The sequence below is a fragment of the Thalassophryne amazonica genome, chromosome 3 (assembly GCF_902500255.1).
Source record: "Thalassophryne amazonica chromosome 3, fThaAma1.1, whole genome shotgun sequence".
Taxonomy (NCBI): domain Eukaryota; kingdom Metazoa; phylum Chordata; class Actinopteri; order Batrachoidiformes; family Batrachoididae; genus Thalassophryne; species Thalassophryne amazonica.
This window is the reverse complement of record NC_047105.1, coordinates 40,428,439-40,444,327: the sequence shown is the minus strand read 5'-3', so window position 1 is coordinate 40,444,327 and position 15,889 is coordinate 40,428,439. Positions and strand designations below refer to the sequence as shown.

Sequence of the window (15,889 nt, the reverse complement as noted above, 5' to 3'; positions counted from 1 at the left end):
GGAGGTTATAGACTCAACATGGTGTTGAGAACAAATGCTAAACGATTGGTAGCAACTGGCAGAATTTTCACAGAAAGTCAGAGCCAGAAAGTGAAAGAGAGGTAACAAAGGGGAAAGCGGCTGACCAGAAAACAAGCAAAAGGTGTCAGAGAACAAGTGTAAAGAACAATGCTTGTTGCACTTTGCAAACTGTTGTGAGCCAGCGAGGAAACGTGAGGAGTGTGGCTGAAGCTGTTCCGGGTGCCAGCACTCCTAATGAGTCTGTCAGGGCCAGTTAGTGCAGCCAGGCCTGCTTACGTCGCCTCCAGGCTGCAGACAGCTGTTATTAGCCCCGTAATGGCATGCCACAGGGCCAGATTAGCCTGGCACACTAGAGAAATATCAAACATTCACTTATTGTGGCTGCTTTGCTGGCTATTCTGTGAGGCATTCATTTGTCTGTTATAAGCTGGCAAGCTGGAAAAAATGTCTCCAGAGAGATGGACTTAGAATACGTACAGTAGCTGCAAGGTAGAACTGGCTACAGTAGCGGTCTCAGAGTCAAGTGAGAAGACAGCCACGGGCCGGGTTCTGTCTTCTCAGTGGGGTCATAGGAACAATCCAGCAATCTACGAGAAAGCGCTCGTGAGCTGAATTGGTACCACGGCATTTATTTGGCTTATTGCTGTCTTGATCACTTTGGTCGATAAATTATGAGCTGTGTAGCTGACCTAATCACGCAACCAGAGTCCACAAACCCTCCGTAATACCACCCCATAGGCTTTTGTTTTTTGTTTTTTGAAGAGCAAGTCTGAAATTCAGATGAGGTGGATCTAGGTCTCATCATCTTGGCAATGCCCACCGAACTCTGAAAACTCGCTGTTTTCGAGTTTGAATTTCGCAATGCTGGTATCAAAAACTATGACCAGCAAACAGTCTCAGAAAATGTGATACTATCAGTCAGAGGTGGGAGTAAAGCCCCGGTCACACGGCATTAGTCACAAATCATCGAGAAAAACTGGACAGATGAGCCTGGACTTCTCCCATCACTGAAAAGCTTGCGAGTGCATAGCACATAAAAGACCGAAACAAAACCGAAACTACCAAAATAGAAACAAAGCGAATAGTGACCTTGACGCCTTAAAACAAAATCTAAATGAAGCACCAGCGTGTGATCATTTCTGTAGCAAGTCTGTGCTGTCCACATCCACCTCGTAGCTGCGTTGTCTTGACAACAGGTGTGCATACTGGAGGTGCTGGAGGTTGGACGAAGTTGGACAACAATCAAACACAATGCTGACGGTATGGGAACTACGCAAACAATGAGGAACCGTCAAGACAGAAAGCAAAACAAAATATGGATGAATTGAGGTTGTCGTCAGGATTTGTTCACATTTTTCAACAGTTTGAAAATTCTGATGAAGTGCCAGCTACAGAAACGAAGATGGACGACGGTTAAACGATGTCTCCAAAAGTCAACATAAGGCCAGATTTCTTGTTTTGTTTTGGCTTCAGTGTCCCTCATTAGTGCTGTCTGACCAGAGCTTAAGTCACCATCAAGTCACTCTCAAGTCATGAATCAGCAAGTCCCAAGTCACGTCTCAAGTCATAATGACCACCAAGTGTTTGACAGATGACTTGAGACGTGACTTGGGACTTGCTGATTCATGACTTGAGAGTGACTTGATGGTGACTTACTCCCACCTCTGCTATCAGTGTATCAGCTGTCGATACCTACGAATGGTGCTAGCATACAACTGAAATTATACTAAACTTTCACTCACTGAAAATGTTGGTGCACAGATTTCTTAAAAGGTCCAATATACAATTAACCATATAGCAAGCCATATATTAAAATACTAAGAAAGACGTAACTGGCCTGTTAGCAGATGGCTAGTAGTGGCATCTTAGCATCTTGGATCTTAGCTGTCAGGGAAATATGCATAACTTTATGATTTTAAACAATCTATCCAAATGAGTTATAGACCCCCCCCCCCCCCCCATTTGTTTGTACCAAGCTATAAACATGTTTCATTCTGCTCTAAAGATGGGCATGTTTAACATGGGGCTCTATAGGGTTGAAGTATTACTTTTGGTGCCAGTCTGATGTGGCTACTTGAGGAATTGGAGGGATTGGCACTTTTCAGCACCAGAGGTTGCTGTTTTGACTAAAAGAAATAATAATAATAATAATAAATTAAGATACCATCAATAGTGAAAATAAACAATCCCTTCCAAAAATGTGCACTACAGTCCGGAAAGAAATTCTAATGACATAACTGCACATTACTAAATTGTGGCGCAGAATGTGGGAGTCACACGACTGGTGTTTAGAAAGTTAAAAATGAGTATAGTCTTTAATAAAGCTGCGTCATCGTAATGTGAACCATATCGACAAGAAGGCCACTGCTGTCTACTCATCTGTTTTCACCTTTCACAAAGAGCCCAGGGAATCGAAACCTGACACAGCAAGTACCAGTTCCCTGGGGGCAGCAGCACTGTCGGTGATAGGCTGGAAGATCAGCACCGTTACTATAATACTTACAAGGTTTAAACGCAGTGATCGTGCTCTGTGAAGCTGCGATATGCGGCGTGCATGATATGGTATGTCGCCGTTTGATATTCACTATGCAATTAGAGCTGTAAACACAAGCCTGTGAAGGCCCGTTTATTGTTGTGCTTCTATAAAAGCTGGAGCTCTGACATTCTCTGCATTCTCTGAATTTGTGTTTGCATCATGTTCTAGTTTGGGTCCTTTCACGGATGTTCTCTGTCACTCATGAATGTTGCTTAAATCTCTGTATCTTGCTGCATAATAATAGAAATTGTGAAGTGCTGCACTTGAGTATGTTTGTGTGCATGTGTTTACACGTGTTTGTGTGCATGTCTTTTGTGCATGTCAGATTGTGTGAGACGATACAGCACACTGCCCGCTCCAGAGACGAAGCGTAAAGTAGCAATTTTCTGCAGATTACTACAGTTTTGACCATCACGTTAACTGTCAACAGTAACCGCTGAACCGCATAATTAATTCATTTTAATTCTCTACTGAGCCTAAAAAATAAATTGGGCATGAATTGTTGTTATTATTATTTAAATTTCAAAGTAGAGCATGCAAGAGAACGATTTTTGTTCAAACACATGTTACTGAAAAGTTGTGTCTGGAAAGGAATCGATTGTACTGTATTTTAGGCTGAATCCATATCAAGGGGAACAGCTGGGAAGTTATTATTTATTTATTTATTTATTTAATTATGGAATCATGTATTATATGAACAAGCCAGTTTTCTCAAAGCTTGTGAAAAAACATTGGCGCTAATCTCAAATAAAATTTAATTTACTGTATGTATTAAAAGCCAAGTGGCCTCTGTGTAAGTGTATGCATGTGTTTGGCTTAGATCACGGAGAAACTGGGGAGAGCAGACATTGGTTGTTTGGTATGCTTTTGTATGTTGGGTCAAGGATGAACGCCCTGAAAGTTGATAGGACTAATAAGGGCTCAGGGGTGTGGGGATTAAATGACAGCTGTATTGACTAAGTTTTTTTTTTTTTGGACACACTCCGCATATGCAAATGTTCAATATTAGCCCCTTAACGCCTATTGTCGCATATATGCTAAAATATTTGACTCAAATATGCAACATACCAAATTGACCAGTATGCCTGTTGTCGCAAATTTGCAACATACCATTATTATTATTAGAACATTATAACATAAATTATTACTAAAATACCAAAATTACTATTTATTTTTTGTGCAAAAGTGAAATTAATAATCTCAACATTATTTACCATCTACTTAAAGGCAAAAACACACACAAAACATTTTTTTATATATAGCTATATAAATTCAGGCGTTAAGGGGTTAGCAGACTTATAAAGACCAGTACAGTAGTTTCAATTCAAATCTTTACATGAATGAATATTTCTCACAGAAAGGAAAATTTAGCATAACAAAGTCCTCCCTTCATGCTGTTGCATGGCTGTGGGAGACACTTTGTTTACACTCTTATTGGACCTAATGACTTTCTCAAGACATTCTTTTGTCTATGCTCAAGTGCTATTATGAACAGTAAATAAAAGTAAATATCTCAAAGTTGCCAGTTTTAAAACTTGACAGCAGCTAAATGTACAGTACCAAATAATAAATACAATTATGGAATAACCCTGTTGTGTCTGATGATGGGCGGACGTTCATGCTGGGTTATATGGTCGAACATACAGGTTTACCGGCGTCGCGTAGCAGAGCCGGTAAAAAGTAGCTTTAAAACGGATAGCATAAACGTCCGCCCATCATCAGGCACAACAGGGTTATTCCCATTCTAATCCAATTCCATCATATGCACGGTTTATTTTTCTGTAGGTAATTCGGTCGGCAAGGCTTATCGTGAAGCAGCGAGCAACTCTCCAACAGCGGTCAGGGCGTGGAGTAATCCATCAAATGTGAAAATTCATCAAATCCATCAAACATGAACCGGTAATTCTATCAGAATCCACATCAATACTTTCGTACGGTAGCTTAAATTCACCCATCTCAGCGGCGACAGCACATGACTTTAATTCATTCTGAGCTAACAGCACTAACAGCTAGCAGCACACGCAGCCGGTGCTCTGCTGAATTGTGCGTCTCGACAGTTCTGCATCCTGACAATACTGTGCATGCGCAGTTGCGCGCGGAGGACAGGAATGAGATTCAACAGTAATGACATCTTGTCCGAACACCGGTCAGGGCGCAGAGTAATACATCTTTGGCCACAGTTCCACAGATATTATACGGCCTGATATGTCACACGATTAACCAATCAGATTTGCAGAAAAAAGAAATTCATATAACCTTCTCATTTTAATTTCCTGCACTTTATAGAAACTTCGCATAATTTATTACCACCCTTGAAAAATGTGAGCTACCTATTTTGTAAACACTCTGTCTATAATCTATAATCTATAACCCATGGATCCCCACGGGCAACGCGCTAGTTTACTTTATGAGAGAAATGCAATAATGGTCAGTAAGTAAGTTTGGAGCAGGGTAATTTCAGCTTGTGTAGAGTCTGTATGTTTTTCTCACCTGAATCAGCCAGAATATGCCACTGGAATCAGAAATTCAGATACCACAGAGGGAAGCCACCGTGCTGCCCTACTGCATATTCAGTGTTGAAATTTAGACTCTAATAAAAACAGAACAGGGTCACTGAATCTCCTATTTTGGACCATACTGGCATTGTTTAACATAATAATTTGCAGTTATTCTTTTATATATTACTTGAAATTGGAATGTTGGCATAGTTGGACATGTTTGGTCTTGTTGAGGCAGGTACATGTAATGTCAACCTTTTTGATTGTGAGAAATTTATGAAGCCTTTTTGCTAATCACAAGGTCCTGATGGCCACTCAGGCCACTGTAGGTTGTATCTCAAAACCACATGAACAGATATCAATGGTAGTTGGTAGAAAGGTCAGCCTTGGGTCAATGAACAGTTAAGTGCCAGCAAATTCAGAATGATTTTTAATTGACATTTAAATATCTTTATTTCATTTCCATGATTATTGTGCACTTCTTCAACTCAGTTAACCTTCTGCGGTCCGAATGTTTTTTGTTTGTTTGTTTGTATTTCAGGTTTTACCATACTTTCAGTTATGCACATTTTATGGGACTGTTCACAGCTTTCAAAATATGTGTCACGTATTTGTCTAGAACACTGTACAAATATTTTGGCTCCAAATCTGAAAAAAAAAAGCATTTTTTAGAAGATTCTTCAAATCCCTATTGAAAATACACCTGTATTCAGGTGGATGAACTGTTTCTGTATTAGGTTCTGTTCTGTTGGGTTCACCAAAGCCTTTGGCCCAGAAAGGTAGTGTAACATAGGAAGAAAATTATATATCAATGTAAAATAAAGGTAAAATAAAATCAATCACTATTTCCAGTTCAATATTTTCTGTCTTCACACTATGAAGAAATGTCCATAAATATCCACCATTGGATGAAAAGTGGAAAGTCCCTCATAAAAACAACAACAAAAAACAAAAACATGTGCCATTTGTTGGATTGGGTTGGAGAAGCTTACAGATCCTGGAGAATAATAATTATAATAATTCATTAATTTATATAGCGCCAAATCATGACTAATTGCCTCAAGGCGCTTCACAAACATCATTTAAAAGCAGAATAAAATGAAGTAAGATTAAAACACAATAAAAAATTGAAACATAAAAAGGTAAAAGAAGTAAAAGAAATAAAAGAAATAAAAAAAAGACACACAGTCATATAAAATACTAATGATAAAACAGGGAGAACAAATGTGTCTTCAGCCTGTCTTAAAAAGTCTCCACAGAGTCCGACTGTCATATCTGCACAGGCAGATCATTCCACAGAGAGGAAAAAAAAAACAATAGAACATCCATGTTTTTTTTTGTTGTTGTTGTTGTTTTGTTTTTTTTTTATAAAAGTGTATGCATTGTCTGTAGGACTAAATAAAAAGTAAAAAGTGTTGTCGGGCTGACAGGACTGCTTTTTGGCGGGACGTGGGTAGCATTTATGAGGTTTTGTAGCCGTGTCAATCAATCTAACTCTTGAACAGAGCAACTGAAATGGTAGGCTGAGAGACAGACCTATGTGACCTTCTCTGTATTCTAGTTTTAGTTGTGGGGCAAAGATGGTCTGAAACAAGAGGTAGAAACGAGACGTGACACTGTAGTTTCGTCAAGTATTTGAATGACGTCTGTGTTACATGCAATCGGTGATCTATCAACAGAAGCATAATGAAAAACACAGCTGGACGCGCCTGTGCGTCCATTGATCTCAGAGTTTTAAGGAGAAAAAAATGTCTAAATTCTGCTGAGTGTACTGTTCAAAATGATATGTGTGACACTTTCTCACCATTGTACAACTCATATGATAACAACAACAACAACACATGCTCCTCTGACAGGCTGTCATCCCTGAGTGTGAGAATGGCAGAATATCAGGGAATGACAGAGGTGTAATTAGGCGCATGTAGTTCATAGCAAAGTGAGGCAAGAGGTAAAGAGAGTGTGAAATGTGAAGTGAACGACCAGATGTACCCCTGCTGGGGCTGCGGACCACAGTGTGAACCCCACTGTGCTGAACCGTCTTTCCCTGTCAGAGACCACTTGTTGAGAATAATTAGATTCACAAGTGCTGGGGGCTTTGTGGCAGCTCCTTCAGGTGGTGTGAGCCACGCGGGGACGCGGCGGGAGCAGCGTGCAGGCTTAGAAGCCACTACAGTCTAATTATCAGCTGTGTAATGTGCAGAAAAATAGAGTCAGTAGACTACAGTGGATACGAGCGCGCACGCTGGCACCCGGGCTTCTGATCATAACAGCTTAGTTCCATTAGTACCGCTGTTGAGCCAAACGTATCCAGTTATTATGTGTATTGCATCACTGTGATTTCACACAGCAGACATTTAGGAGACTCACTGCTAAATAAAACGAGGATCGTGCACAGAAACATTCAAAGTAATGTGTTTTTTTAGGAGTGGATTTGTGGATCTTTACCAGAAATAAAGTCTGTCTTTCTCTCTGCACCTTTCAGAGCAGATACGGCTCGGCCGATCGAGGTGTCAGGCTCTACAGCTCCTTGCCCATGCGCCCAAACCCTGACGGCAAAAGACTGCCCTCTACTGGGGTAAGACTCGCCTCTCCCCTTCTTCTCACCCCTCATCCCTTGGCTTCATGCCGAGTGTACACAACAGCGAGAGCAATCACAGACGTCCTTGCTTCATCCTCACTCTAATACAGAGTGATGGATCAGAGCCGATGTACTGAAAACTTTGATATTTGTAGTGTTTTATGGGTCTGAGGTTGTCTTACATGTTAAGAGTTTCCTGCAGTATAGCCATGGACTAGTATCCAAGATCTGGTCCTACTGTACAAAGAAGTGTAGATGACAAAAGCTATCAGCAATCTTTACTTATCGAGCAGTTGATATGTCTGATCAGCCTCCTTCATAGAACTACCTTTTCTTTATTTCTTCTTATCCTCTATCCACCTCCACTAAACTAAGTGGTTAAGTGTGCTTGTTTTAGGTGCAGAAGGTTCCTGGTTTAAAACCCACCCCTGCCAATTACTTATGCAGAGTCAACATGCAGATCCACATTAGATCTGCTGTGGCGAAAATGTGCGAGCAGCTAAAGACACTTACTCATATATATATATAACCGGACAGAGTTGTGACGTCATCACACATGCACGTAGGCGCTGCTCTCGTGGCAACTTAAAAAAAAAAAATTCAATAAATAAATAAATATATATACATATATATATATACATATATATATATATATATATATATATATATATACATATATATATATATATATATATGTATATACATATATATATATATATATATATATATATACATATATATATATATATATATATATACTGTATTTTTCAGACTATAAGTCACACTAGTATTAGTTGCATCTGTTCAAAAATGTGTCATGAAGAGGAACAAACACATTTAAATTGTATGTATTATTGAAATGTGGTGCTGCCATTTCATGCAACAAAAAGCAAAATTAATTAGACTGGCACATTATTTATTTCTAATTCAAGCATCATATTTGCGAGCAGAAGCTAGCAAGCTAGTTAATGTTAATGTATGAGGCACAAAACATGAGTAAGCTGCTTCTTGTCTCCACTGGACACAATCACAAGTGAAACAAATGTGCAGTGTAATTAAACGTTTGAAAACTTGGTGCATTAAGCCCCTTTCACACCAGGTCTGCTTCGAGTTGCTTCATGTGGCGTCATGACGACGCAGGAATGTCTACATCAGGTGCTTGCAGCAGGGGGGAGAGAGGAGGTGAGAACACAGCCTGCAGGTTCTCTGCACAGAGGAATCAGAGTGCACAGTTTGGCTGCAGCCAGACTGTGCAGTCTGATTTCTCTTCTAGTTTATATTTGGTCTGCGCTCTGAGTTCTGTTATAGTTTATCTTTCCTCCTTTGACTGAGCTGCGCACGCTCATTCACGCGAACGAACCGTCTGTGAGCAAATGTGGAGATGTCTGGAGTTATACTTGATGTGGACATGACCTGTCTCTGGCAATCAATCTGTGAGCAGGACTTGTGTCCTTTTTTGTCCTTTTTTTTTAAACACAGTGATGAGCGAGTTTGAGGGGAGAACAAGGAACTAACTGCCTTCAGCCAGACAGTTTTTTTCTTTTAGTTGTTCACATGTGCGTGTGCCAATTAATCATCCGTGAGTGGACTGGAGATGTCTGGACTTTTTACTGGAAGTGGACATGTCCTGTCTCTGGCAATCACTCTGTGAGCAGGGCTTTTATCGACTTTATTTAAACACATTTGTGAGAGAAGAGTGAGGAGCTGCAGCAGCAGCGTCGAGTACAGGACGCAAAAAAAATTTAAACATGTTTAACCCCTTAACGCCCATCGTCGCATATATGCTACAGTCTCTGACTCAAATATGCAACTTACCAAACTGACCTGTATGCCTGTTGTCGCAAATTTGCAACATACCATCATTATTATTATAACATTATAACAAAAAGTCATTACCAGAATACCCAATATTACTATCTAGTTTTTGTGCAAAAGTGAAATTAATAATCTCAACATTATTTACCATCTACTTAAAGGCAAAAACACACATAAAACATTTTTTAATATACAGCTATATAAATTCGGGCATTAAGGGGTTAATTTTTGGCATCCGATTTGCTTCATCCTTTGCGTCCCTCGCGCTGTTGTCACGTTGAGCTGCACTGTCTCGGCACTGAGTTGCTTCCACGTGGCGTTGTCATGACGCAACTCGAAGCAGCCCCGGGTGTGAAAGGGGCTTTATATACTTGCAATGAACGCCGGTTAAACGATGTCTCCGAAAGTCAACGTAAGTCCACATTTCTTGTTTCGTTTTGGCTTTGGTGTCCTTCGTTAGTGCCGTAGTGGGCTTTTCATTCGTTGCTAGGAAAGTTCAACAACCAAAATACCAACATTCTGGGCGCAATGAACATATTTTCACTATTATTTGATGTCTTTGTGCGACAGACATCATTATTCAAGCATTCAAAATGCTTGCTTTCTGTTTTAAACAAAGCCTGAAAGTCACATTTTAATACATTTTCTTTGGCTGAATGTTCTTGTATTTTTATTTCTATTGTAAAGCAGAAAAAAAGGAGCATAAAGTTTCATCACTCAGTTATTTGCTTTCTAAATGCTCAGGAGTGTGCTTGTTAAAGGAAGATGTATTGAAGCTTTGTGCTGAAACAGTTTCAGGACTATGACTTTGACAAAGTGCTGGAACAGTTTGTCTACTTTGTTTGTGAAACCTTTTTCTCACTTTTTTAAATAATAAAAAAAAGGAGAGAAATCTCTCAGTATTGGGAGAAATCATAATTAGAATCTAGCTTGCCTCTCTTTTATGCATTTATGCATTTATGTAACAAAGAACAGAAAATGAAAGAACAATAGACTGAAAAGAGAGAATTTAATTTCATATGTAGCCCTTTTTCATGTTTCACTCCATTCAAGTGCTTTTTGAATTATCTCTTCACTGCTCCGGGGCTCAGTGAGAGTGGGGGAAGGGCAGGAAGAGACGGGGGTATGCAGAGAGAGAGAGAGAGAGAGAGTGAGAGAGAAAGTGAGGAGGAGATGAGGGAGAGAGTGAGAGAGAGAGTGAGAAGGAAAGACAGATGGAGAGAGGGGGAGATGATGATGATGATGATGATGAGAGAGAGACATGTAGAGAGTGAAAGAGAGTGAGGGGCAGATGAGATGATGATGATGATGAGGCAGAGATGAGGGAGAGAGATATGTAGAGAGGGAGTGAGAGAGAGTGAGACAGAGAGAGAGAGAGAGACTTAGGGAGGTAATGAGGAGAGAGATATCAGGTTCAGGTTCAGGTGACTTTATTTGTACCCGTAGGTAGATTTGACTATATGTAGATATGTAGTGAAATGGGGAGTGAGAGAGAGACTGAGACAGAGATGAGGGCGAGAGATATGTAGAGAGACAGGGAGTGAGAGAGGGAGTGAGACAGACACATGGAGAGAGAGAGGGGTGAGAGAGAGTGACAAAGGTTTTTTTATTACAGGGACATTATATTGATGTCTTTCTCAAATGGTTTATCGTGTTTCAGAGTGCAAGCAAAGCGTTTCTGCTGAACAAAGCCTCTTCCTCTGCCTGGAATCATATGTTATCTAACGTGAATATTGTTAATGACGTTTTGCGTAGAAATCACGGAAACAACTTTTTTGTCAGTTCGTTCGTGAAGTCACAAAGATGTATAACCACTTTTGCCTGATTATTATTATTATATATTTTTTTCTTTTCCAGAATGAATTAAACTCCGAATCTATACATAAATCCATCTGATGATTACAACTGTGTGGCTCAAAATACACGTGAGGATTTCAGTTCAACAAGCGAAAGAAAGCAAGAGCCAAAACACACACGCACGCACACGCGCGCACACACACACACACACACACACACACTCACACAAAACAAAACATAAAAAAAAAAAAAACTGTGCTGTTTTTTTCTCCCACTCTTTGGTTTTTTGTCGTTTCCTTTTTTTATTTTGTTGTTACCCGGCTGTAGTGTCGGTACAGTAGCGCACTGTAGCTACAGGCTGCACGTCGACGAGGAGAACACAAACCACTTAGCATGCAAGAGGAAACCAGACATTTTTCCATTGCACTTATCAGGTGCTGCGGTGAGAGCAAGTGTCAAGGTGCAGCAGGTCCCTGCCCCCCCCCCCACACCACTCCCCACCACCCCCCGGCATCTCACCCATCCTCTCCTTCCTCCCCTCTTCCTTCCCCTGCATGCACACCCCTTTTATTTTGCCCCCGATCTTTATCTCTGCCTCCAACCCTCCCCACCACTCTTCAGCGCCCACGGTTCAGTTAAAAGTGGGCCTGGCACTTCCGCTGCAACCTCACCCCCCCCCCCCCCCCCCGACTCAACCAAAACCCACTTCTTTCCTCTGTCAAACTAACCTCCAACTCCAGCTCTTCACCTCTGTGTTTCCTGTCAAGGTGCACTGCCCACCTCCTTACCCCCCTCCCATACACCAACCCCCCAACCGCCAACTCTGCCCCCACCATACATCTAGTATGGTGGTAAATGCTGACAATTCATTAAAGCATGTGACACACCCCCACTGCCACGCCCCGATCTAGACATCCCCTGCACGTGCACAGACAGTGGGGACTTTACTGTCTTATTTATTGGCTGTGAAGTGATGAGGAATCTGTACCCTAATCCTGAACGTAAAAGTCATCTGTGACTCAATCACTTGAGTAATTGGTTCCACTGTCTCAAATATTTGATGAATATCATCTGAATATCTTTAGGTTTGGAAATCTTCATTGGACAAGACATTGTGGTTGGAGAAATTGTGATGGCTAGATTACTCAAACAAGGTAAGGTCAGGTCCTGACAACCACCAAGGCAGACAGCTGGTCCATCTCCACCTCTCCAAACCAAGCATCTGTCTGCTCCACTGAGGTGAAACAGGGCTTTCCCGTTGGCCTTCTCCAGCTGCTGGGATTCTAATCACCTCTATGTGCTGGAGCATGCACCAAGAAACACTTCAAATGGCCAAAAGGTCACAGGTCACTGGTCCATGTTCTTCCTTTAAACCCCCATTGTCCCCCAAAAAAGATGAAAAATGAATTGTATGGAAGAGTAATTGGCTGATATATTCTTCCTAAAATTCTACTCCCAACCACAGAGCTCCAGCTGAGCATTGATGGAGTGTTGGTGTAGATCTGATGGCCCTATGACAGAGCTCTGACCGACATCTGATGGCGAGATCTGGTATAGATTTGGCTCTGATAGAGATCTCATGAAGCAGTGATGGAGAGCTGATGAAGAGCTGGTCCAGGTGTAATGAAGAGCTGATGGAGATCTGCTGAAGATATCATCCAGGTCTAATGAAGTCCTGATGGAGATCTGATTGACATCTGATGGTGCTGTGATGGATATCTGGTGAACATCTGGTCTACGTCTTTTGAAGGTTTGGTTCAGGTCTTATAAAGATCTGAAGAGATCTGATGGTGCTGTGATGGAGATCTGATGGTGATGTGATGGAACACTGATGGAGACTGTGACCTGACCTGTCCTATGTCAATCATTTTAAGGCACTGGTGTGGTGGTCTCTGACCCTTCTACTTCCATAATGTTTTGTCATATAGCTGAAAACTCTTACTGGTGACCACAACTTTGACGTTCTCTGCAGTTCATTGAAAATTTGGACAGCGTCACTTAAGAAATGATACACAACCCAGTTGATACCCGATAACGAGTCTTTATCTTCACCCACATCTCCGTGCACTTCCCCGCTCAGCATGCACACCTCGTTTAACATGTTTAGGGTGACGCACAATGAAACCCTTATCCGCTGGAACGGCTGTTCAGCTCAGGTTGGATGAGCATCACTGGATCCTTTGCAGCAAGTCAACGTGTTTGTGCTGCTGTTGTAGTTGTTGTTATTGTTGTTGTTTTAGCTTGGTTTCCTTGACAGTGATACATAGGGTGAAGGTATCGAATCTGCTATATGGAGCAGAGATGACAGGATCATTCCAGGATCCTGTCTCCTTCTTCCTTACCCTCCTCTCTGTCTCTGTCTCTTTCACTTGGGTTCTACATGCCCCCCGCCCTCCCCCACCTCTCCTCCACTCTCTCTTACTCTTTGTTTCTCCATGTCTTTCTCTCTCTCTCTTTTTCCCAAGCTGATTTGGAGCCTTGCATAGTCAATTATGTACAGAGGGAACGATGGAGGGGGGGCTACAGTTCCCATATTTTGGTGTGTTATTAATATTGCATGAGTGCTATTCTGTAGCGAATAGAAGAGAGAGAGACTGCCTATTAAGGCAGCAGGAGAAAAATGTGACACGCACACCATACATACAGTACACACGGTCGGGGTGAATTCGTCAGGATCAGGCGCAGGTTGTTATAATTAGTGTTTTCCCAATTTATTTTGGTGGGATAATAAGAGTGACTCATTTTCCTGTTTAATATGTCATGTTTGTTTATCTTGACATGGTTCGCATCACACTGAACAGTGAGCTTGTTTGATGTTGGCAAGAACCGACTGATGTTCCGCTGTAATTGTGCTAAGAATGGAATATTTTAACCAGTCAACTGAATAAACAAACACAACCCAGCCACCAGACAAATGAACACTGTGAAAAATGGCCAAGATAATTGTAATATGATAGAAGAGGAGTGATGTGACAGCGTGCTCTTTGTTTTCTCTGGGTATCACTGACGTGTCTGTGGAGACAGGCTGAGAAGTGAGGGGCCCGGAGCGGACATGCAATGTTTTTTAGATGCTAAGTGAAAGTGAGCCTGGACAATCCGTGTTGGACGTCTCATTGGCATGTCCATAGATTGTCAAACAGGTTCAGTTTTGTGGTGATACAAGCAAATACACAATACTGTGCAAAGGTTTGAACTGTATTCCTCGAATATTGAAAAAAGTAGTCATGTAAAATGCAGTGACGAGGAGTTATCTATCTATCTGTCTATCTATCTATCTAGCTATCGGAACAGTGGCTTAGTGGCCCTGCGGTAGACTGGTGCCTGTCCACGGTGTACCAAGCTTCATGCCCCATGACTGCTATCCACCCCTGTGATCCTTAACTGGAGTAAGCTGGTATAGTAAATGAATGAATGGTAGATAGTATAATAACTCAAACACAATAAATGTTGCCGTCTTGTATATCTCCAAATTACCCCCCCCCCCCCCCCACACACACACACACACACACTTTAATATGCATCCTAGGAGATGCTTAAGGTGCCTTGCCACTTGCAGGCATTTTGGCTTCACACTCTCACGCACTTCGTTGTGACAATGCCACATCCCAGATGGATACCGCGCTTTGTGCGCTGGACGCTGCGTATATAAAATAATTATTTGGTAGCAGATTAATCATTTTCTGTCAGAGTTTGGCTGCTGAAAACACCTCTAATCGCTTCTGTAATCACAGAGGACCGTTACATCTGCAGCTTTTTCTCTCTCTCTTTCTTGCACTTCATGAGGCGAAGAAAGCATTTGGAACTGTCTAAAAAGTTATTATTTGTAATATCTATATTATAATGGCTCGGTAAAACAGTTGCATGTTCATTCCTTCTTATGAGCAGCTGTAAAAGTGTGTTTATGATAGATTTAACGTCTTGTTATAATCATTCAGACGAGCTGCGCTGTGATGCGGGGCGCTGATGCAATCACTCGCATTCACATGCAGTGTTGTTTAATTGTTTGCACAATATTCACATGAAGTTCATGTCATTAATGCATTGCAGAGATTTTGAACATTTCAAAATTTTCTTTGTGCACTTGCACAAAGCTGCGCACAGTTTGCAATGAGTTTACTCTCCAACATGGCGGAGTGTGTGAAAGTGCGTAGCAGCTTTACCTCACCAAATCTTGTGGGTCAGAGGGGATGACCATTACTGAATATTCATTGTACCATTGTCTTGTTTTAACCCAACCCTACCTGAATTTTTAAGATCATTTGAAAATTTCTTTTCGAACACTTCACAATAAATGGTACATTAATTGACATTACTTCATGCATTTGTTAACTGTTAAGAGTTAATTAATGTATATAGCAGTTATTTGTTGATGGTGTTTGTATAAGTTCATGCAATAATATGCATTAAGTGTTATACTGTATTTTGAAACATTCACTTTCATTATGAAGCACTTTTTTTTTAAAGAAGTGATACATTCAAAGTGCTTTAACATTAAACTGTAAATGGACTGTTTTGAAACAGTCTCTCATATAATATAATTGCAACAATAACACTATTGGATCTCAGACAATCATTAGTTTCAAAGTCTCCTGGAAGCCAGTTGGAAAATTAACCACACTTGTGTTTGGCACCGAAATACAGATT

At 41.0% G+C, this 15,889-nt stretch overlaps 1 protein-coding gene across 3 annotated transcripts in view; it reads left to right on the top strand.

Moving 5' to 3' along the window:
- The window catches only part of tox2 (TOX high mobility group box family member 2), a 432,153-nt gene that overhangs the window by 209,390 nt on the left and 206,874 nt on the right, over positions 1–15,889 (top strand). For all 3 annotated transcript variants that reach the window (XM_034166083.1, XM_034166084.1, XM_034166082.1), the window contains exon 2: positions 7,538–7,630. In XM_034166083.1, coding sequence (XP_034021974.1) covers positions 7,589–7,630 — 42 coding nt within the window. In that variant the 5' untranslated portion in view covers positions 7,538–7,588. The remainder of the gene's footprint in view (positions 1–7,537; positions 7,631–15,889) is intronic.